The sequence below is a fragment of the Cryptomeria japonica genome, chromosome 3 (assembly GCF_030272615.1).
Source record: "Cryptomeria japonica chromosome 3, Sugi_1.0, whole genome shotgun sequence".
NCBI classification, from domain to species: Eukaryota; Viridiplantae; Streptophyta; class Pinopsida; order Cupressales; family Cupressaceae; genus Cryptomeria; species Cryptomeria japonica.
In genome coordinates, this window is record NC_081407.1 from 777,346,346 (window position 1) to 777,354,045 (window position 7,700).

General features: G+C 32.6%; 1 protein-coding gene across 1 annotated transcript; it reads left to right on the forward strand.

Moving 5' to 3' along the window:
- Positions 1-5,779: 5,779 nt before the first annotated feature.
- Positions 5,780-6,402, forward strand: LOC131063323 (LOB domain-containing protein 1-like). The gene is made up of 2 exons (XM_057997103.2): positions 5,780-5,933; positions 6,029-6,402. The coding sequence occupies exons 1-2, from the start codon at positions 5,844-5,846 to the stop codon at positions 6,332-6,334; spliced, it is 396 nt and encodes a 131-aa protein (XP_057853086.2). The 5' UTR covers positions 5,780-5,843; the 3' UTR covers positions 6,335-6,402.
- Positions 6,403-7,700: the final 1,298 nt, after the last annotated feature.

Genomic DNA, 7,700 nt, shown 5'->3' on the forward strand with positions numbered 1-7,700 from the left:
AAGAAGAAGGAAGAGGAAGATAAGGCAAAGGAGAAGAGGAAGGAAGTAGAGAAGAAGAAGGCAGAGGAGGATAAGGAAGAGGAAAAGAGAAAAGAAGTGGAGAAGAAGAAGGCAGAGGAGGACAAGGAAGTAGAAGTGGAAAAGAGTACACAGATGGAGACTCCTAAGGCAACTGGTAGTCAAGCCAAACCAGCTGACCTCACCAGTCTCATTGACCTCTGGCCTGCAAGTGAAATGGAGCTACTCCAAAGCATTAAGGTTTCTCAAGAACGCCTTGAGGTGTTAAGGAGGAAGAAGGACGAAGATGTGATCCAAGCTACGGTGGATACTCTTACCGGTTTGTTACCCAGCACAAACCTCCCTAGCATTGACTCATCATTGGCCCAATTAAAGCTCCTATGCACATTAGTGGATGATCAAGTGCAGAGCTTAGAGGAGGTAGTAGAGGCAAATGCCAAGAAAGAGCATCAAAAGGCTCTCAACATTGCCCTAGTGAAGAAGCTTAATGAGCTCCGATCTAAACTATAAAAAGCACAGAAGGATATAAGGAATGCTCTAGATGAGGGGAATCTTCTACTCAGCAAGATTTTCCAACCCCATCTGTTCTGTGACGATGTGCTTGTATAGAAGCAAAAGCTTCAAACTGACTTGCAGTTGTATATGAGTGTCTTCAAGCTACCATATGACTCTTTTACAACTTATGGGCAAACCGTTCACCGGTTTCACATCCAGTCTGCCAAATTAGAGTTGGAAATAAGCAACCGGAGTCGAGATTTGCAAGAACTCCAACAGGTTCTACTCCCACGCCTATAGATTCTTCAAAAATGTTATCTCAATCTGGATGCTTTAACAGTGACTCAAGAGATGAGCACACTAGATGCCATGGAAGAATAGGTCTCCCAGATGCAAACAGAGAAAGAAGTGGCAACCTCCCTACTTTAGTCCTGGTCCTTATCTATGAAACAATTTTTGCAGGACTTCAAATCTATTTTTGACAAGTTTTATTCCTTATTGTCATAAACTCTTATTCTTTTAGTCCTAATGACACAAGTGTTAATCTGTAATATTTTGTTGTCATTGTTGGCAAAGGGGGAGAAGTATTAATTTTGAATGTTTTGATGTATACTTTCATGTTATTTTTGTTAAGAAGTAGTATACATTGTATTTTCTACAAAAAGGATAGTGTATATGCTTAGGGTGAGTAGTTTTGATTCTAGCACATTTTTGTTGTAAAACACTTAGATGTCAAAATTTCCTAAGTGTTGCCATCAATGCCAAAGGAGGAGATTGTTGGCATTTTTTATTATTATGTTGTGATTGTAATTAATGGACACACACTTGCATTGAGATCATTTTTGTATGTATTAGTTAAAGCTCAACCAGTACATGTTCCAACCGGTATGATGCATTATAGTCCTTAGATTATTAGTGTTTTGCAAAAAGTGATTGCTAATCTGAAGTGGTATGTTGACCCCAAGCGGTTCGAGGATCTCAAGCAGTACGAAGGATCAAAGCAGCAGAACACATATTTCCCAGTCTTCATTTTGTCAAACTGACAACCGACATTTTGCTTGAACCAGTATTTTGTGTGAACTGGTAATACTCTGTGATAAGTTACCAACTGACATTCTGTGATGAGTTACCATCCATCGATTGTTTGACGGTGCCAACACTTTAACAGTGCTTTTTGCGTCGCGTTACTAGATATGTCTAGATGCATTGAACCTAGGAAATTGTATTGTAATCCTATTGGACCGACATGAAATTAGATTCCTTTATAAGGAGATCATGTCTAAGGTTTTAGGTTCTTCTTGTTGATGTTGTTGCTAGGGTTTAAGGTGGTTGAGGAATCAGAGAGAGTATAAATGTATAGAAGACTGAAGTAATGCTGGAATGCATTAGGAATGAGCTATCAAGGATCTAACCAGGCAATCTGTGCTATTTGCTAGATCACTTACTTTTTGATTACTCACATCTTTGACAAGTCTATAGCCCTTAACCGGGTAGGCCCAAAAGCCTTTTGTAAATCCTCTAATAAGGTGGTTCACATCAATGGATCTAAAATCCTCTAGCAAGGTAGTCTTTAATCGGACTTATCTCCTAACAGAGATTGAGATTCCTAACAGGATCTGTTGTGGTAAAGAACATTTTATGACCTTAATTGGTCTGACCTTAATCATTCCGGTTCCTATTCTACAAATAGTTACTTGTGAGTTCCATCTCGCCGTGGTTTTTCCTATTTGGGTTTCCACGTCAAAATCTCTTGTGTTATGGTGTTTGTGCTTCTGTGGGTGAATGCATTATTTTCTATTTGGTTTGCATGTGTGCTAACCGGTTTGTCTACTAAATTGTTTTACCGGTTTACTGTTAGTCTTGCAAAGTGTTTAAGTGCAAAGATTTATGGCATACTAATTTAACACATAAAAGAGAATATGTATTGAAAAGTAGATTTAATGTATGGTAGGGTAGAAGTGCATGAAAATATATACATATGGTGAAATGTTAAAATATTCCACCATTTGAAAGTATAGTGAAATCAATGCAAACTAGAGGAAAATAGAGATAATAAAGAGCATGCATGAGTACATCAAAATTTTATTGTTCATTATCTATTAAAGAAGTAATATACTAAAGGATAATGTTTGTCTAAAATAGTTTGGTGTCTCTTGATCAAAGATACTTGTGCATCTTATTGAGTTGGTGGTTAGTTGGGAATTGGTGTCCCCAATATATTACTGGATTTAAATTTTGTCTATGAAGATTGGTGTTGTAGATGGGTTTGTGCTTACAAATAGTGTAAGATCCTCTTATTTAGTGAGATTATATTCGGACAATTGATCCAAGTAGTCTTTCACCATGTTTCTCTCCTAAAAGGGTTCCACATTAACATGTGTTATCTCTTGTGTCGATGTTGTATGCTAGTTGCTATTATTATTATTACTATTATGGTTGTTAGGATTTTAATAACTAGAAAGTTTTCACTTATTTATTGGCCCCCATTCTCAATATAAAAATAGTTTCTTCATTAACAGTATTTTATTTATTCTCAAAAGTTAAATGTTTATATATTTTATTTTATTTTTCTCTTGCTCTCCAACATTATAGTTTGGAGCTATTTGGGTATTGAAAATGTAGGTATTGAACATTGCAAAATAAGTGATAGTTTCAAATTAGCATTAATATTTATAATTGTAGAATTATTTGAAATATAAGGATAAGTTGTTAGTTTCTATTTGGATCAATAGTCTTATAGAAGTTATGTGTGGTCACAACACTAAATAATTATAAGTGACATATGTTTTTCTTGACTATGGAAAGACAAGGCTAGCTACTATTATATTAATAACTTCAGTAGAAATGTAAAGAATTTCTAGAAGTAGATTTAGCAAACATAATGAGATAGATTAAACAAACATAATGAGATAGATTAAACAAGTAGAAAATATGAAAAATGAGAAAAGGAACACTAAAAAGAAAAGAGAAAACAACCATGAAAAAGAGTAACATAACAATCTTCAAATTGTCATCCATTTCTCATTCTATGAGAAAAATTGTTATTCACTCATATAACCTTAAGCTTAGGCATTTATATTCTTATCTTTCAACATATTTATATAATTCTAAAATGACAAATCCTTTATAGGCATTCCTATGCATTCTTATACGTCTAGAAAAGAAGTATATTCTTAGGCTTTTAGATTACATTTAATTTTCATATAATTCTTTCATTCTTCCTAAAATTTCTTATATCTTGGATGGATACAATAAATTTTCTACAGTGATACCTTATCACTAAGTTTCTAAATTTAGTTCTAAAAACAATTACAAATGTTTAGACACATTCATATTTAACTCTTACAAGGAATATGCAAATAAAGAACCAACATGATCATATCCTTGTAGGGTCCATTATTTTATATGAACTTCATGGTGACATCTTCACATATTCAAATATTTATTTTAGATGCATAATTTTTAGTGTTGAATGTTTTTAGTTGCTCAATTATTCCAAGATTCGCACAAATTTGTGAAAAGAGTTGCTATGTCCTTATGTTTATTCTAAGAACAAAGAGAATAAGCAAGTATTTTGCAATTAAACAGATCAATTACTCCACTAAAAGAAATATATCTCTTTACAATAATTTGTAGGAATGTTTTCATGATTGAATATTTATGTTTTCATTTATTTATACACTCTCATGGATGGCCTAATTAGGGTATCACCCCCTTATGACATATCAATAGTCTTACAAAGGTATTTATAAATATTAACAATCCATAGATATTAGGAAGCATAGATGAAGTTAAGACACATCAAGCAAAGTGAAGAAAAGAAATTGATAGATCACACATAATATATTCATAGAGGCAAAACAAGGCACGATAGCAACAAAATATTCTGATTCTAAAGCAATCTCTAACCAATTACCTATTATTCTTGATTTTTAGACATGTCAATCAAATATAAACTTATAATTACATACTTCAATTGTCAAATTATATATATACTTATTTTCAATTATATTCCTCATATTTAATAATTATTGTAATTCAAAACAATCATTTCTAATAATCATTATTTAAATCTAAAAAAATTATATGATTAAAGTTGTACTAACCTTTAGAAACTCTTTTTTGGGGGTTGTTTTGGGGGATTTGGTTCTGCGGTATTATGAAAGATCTAATATAATACTTTCAAAATGTGTACACTAAATTGACCACATAAATTAAATAACAACCTCTAAAGTGATACACAACAATGCTACAAAGGTATCACTCTCATGGATGGCCTAATTAGGGTATCACCCCCTTATGACATATCAATAGTCTTACAAAGGTATTTATAAATATTAACAATCCATAGATATTAGGAAGCATAGATGAAGTTAAGATACATCAAGCAAAGTGAAGAAAAGCAGTTGATAGATCACACATAATATATTCATAGAGGCAAAACAAGGCACGATAGCAACAAAATATTCTGATTCTAAAGCAATCTCTAACCAATTACCTATTATTCTTGATTTTTAGACATGTCAATCAAATATAAACTTATAATTACATAATTCAATTGTCAAATTATATATATACTTATTTTCAATTATATTCCTCATATTTAATAATTATTGTAATTCAAAACAATCATTTCTAATAATCATTATTTAAATCTAAAAAAATTATATGATTAAAGTTGTACTAACCTTTAGAAACTTTCTTTTGGGGGTTGTTTTGGGGGATTTGTTTCTGCAGTATTATGAAAGATCTAATATAATAGTTTCAAAATGTGTACACTAAATTGACCACATAAATTAAATAACAACCTCGAAAGTGATACACGACAATGCTACTTTCTTAAACGTGTTTACCATGTAGAATTCTAAAGTTTCGGCGGATTGTTGACAAACTCTGCAACTATAGAATTCTTAGCCGTTTAAATATCCTATAAAGGTTGAAAAAATCTAAAGTTTCGGCGGATTGTTGACAAACTCTGCAACTATAGAATTCTTAGCCGTTTAAATATCCTATAAAGGTTGAAAAAATCATTGACGGTTCTTAAATGTTATAGTTTAATAGTTAAAAATTACTAAATAAAATTTCTATCCGACAGAATTTTCCACACGCGTAATGGACAGGCATTCACTGTCACACGGTATCCTTTTCATCTTGATTATCATTGAATCAATTTCTAATTTAGGTTTAAAGTTGTTTCATGCGTAGAGTCCGTAGTTTATATACTACCTCCGGTTTCAGATTGTTTGAAGGAAATGATGGCAACAATCAAGATTAAAGGCTGCGCAAGGTGCAAATGGCAACGAAAGAAATGTTCAGAGTCATCATGTATAATGGCTCCACATTTTCCATATTCTGATCCCCACAGATTCGAAGTAATCCATAGAGTTTTTGGAACCAGTCATGTACTGAGAACGCTACAAGTAATACATTTGTACACCAATTCATTTTTTTTTTCTGGGTGTCTTTTTGTTATGCTGTGAAACTCATGTAGTCGTTATTTTCGAATTGTTTTTAGGGTTTGAAAGAAAACGAAAGGGCGGGTGCCGTAAGTAGTATGGTGATTGAAGCAAACGCCAGATTGGAGAACCCCGTGCATGGGTGTGCAAGTGCAGTTTATCAACTGCAGAAGCAAATCGCTGAGCTGGGATCCGAGCTGGCAATCACCCAGGCAGAAGTTGTGAGAATGAGCAGGAAGCGAGATGTGCTGTCGTCAATCGTTACTGGCGACTATCATCTTTTGCCTCCAACACAACAAAATGATAATTTCATATCAGAAGACGTTGATGACTTATGGGAGCCTCTGTGGATCTCGAAAGTATAAAAACAAACTCTATCTTACCTTGGTTTTTGTTCATTGAATTTTTGTTACTATTAAACAACTCAAATCTAACATCAATGGGTATTGCAACTAATAACTTACCTTGATTTTTTTCTATTGAATTTATATTACAATTAAACAACTCAAATCTAACTTCAATGGGTATTGCAACTAATTTCTAACTCTTCATGGGAGATTTTGTAGGATATTTGAACTTTTTCTTTATTTTTTTTTCAGATCTATCATTAGCTAATATCTTGATATAAAGATTGGGATTCCATTCCCTCTTAAAACAAGTATTGTATGTATCTATGTTGGAGTTCCCTCCTTTTGGGGCTCACTTAAGATTATAAAATACCTTCAATCTATATACATTGTTATTAGATAGAATTATAAACTTTTTAGGTTGTGATATATATATATATATATACAGCAATGTATGATTTTTATTTATTTATGAAAAATCTAAACTTGTAGAGTTGCCAAAGTCAAAATTGGTGAAACAGTATTCATTGCCACAAGTGCAATTATTTTAGTGTGATTAACACTTTCTTATTGACTGTACTCTTTGGCTACCAATCTTGCATTGAGCTTATCAATGCTTCTATCAATTTGTATCTAATTATGTACGTGCCCATTATATATTTACTTCCTTGCAAGAAGTAGTTGAATGTGTCACCCCGGTTTTTTGAACTCGGCCCAAATTTAAAACTTTCAATCACTCTTGTGTCACTCCACAACATTCAAATCAGTGTGTGTTCATTATAATCAGAAAATGTTACTGAGTCATGGAATAGTAGGAAACAGTCTTATTGATGTTGAAACTTATGAAAAATCAAACGCTCCAAAAGACCGACCATCGATCTGAAAATCACAAGAAGCTTGAATTCAAATAATTATTAATTGTTGGTTAACATATTTGTCTTTCTAAAAATGATTACAAATTGACTCAATGTGCCTAGAATGAAAGACAAATGAGAAACTAATAGTTGGAGAGATCATATATTAAGTTGACAAATTTCCTCTGAATTTTAGAGGTACAACTACCTCCTAAATCTATTCTTAAGTTTTGCTATATGCTTTTTACCAGAAAGAAGGAAAGGAAAAGATACACACTTCCCCATATGTAGAAAGATAAAGTTTAGATTCAAATTATCGAACAAGAATGCACACAACACACAGTCTTCTCACAACACAATCAACTACGCAGAAAATATTGAAAGTTAATGTAAATAAATTGAACAAGAACATGCAGAACTCAAAGTTATTACATTATTCTCATTTAACCATAGCAAGTATATGAATACCAAGTGAAATTGCAATAATTCAAAGTTTACTTCCAACATGAAAGAATATAACAAACACAAAG

Bases quoted from the DNA above. Each gene is read 5' to 3' on its own strand.
- LOC131063323 (XM_057997103.2), top strand. From the start codon at position 5,844: ATGGCTCCACATTTTCCATATTCTGATCCCCACAGATTCGAAGTAATC. The intron at 5,934-6,028 runs GTAATACATTTG...AATTGTTTTTAG, and splicing joins ATGTACTGAGAACGCTACAA to GGTTTGAAAGAAAACGAAAG.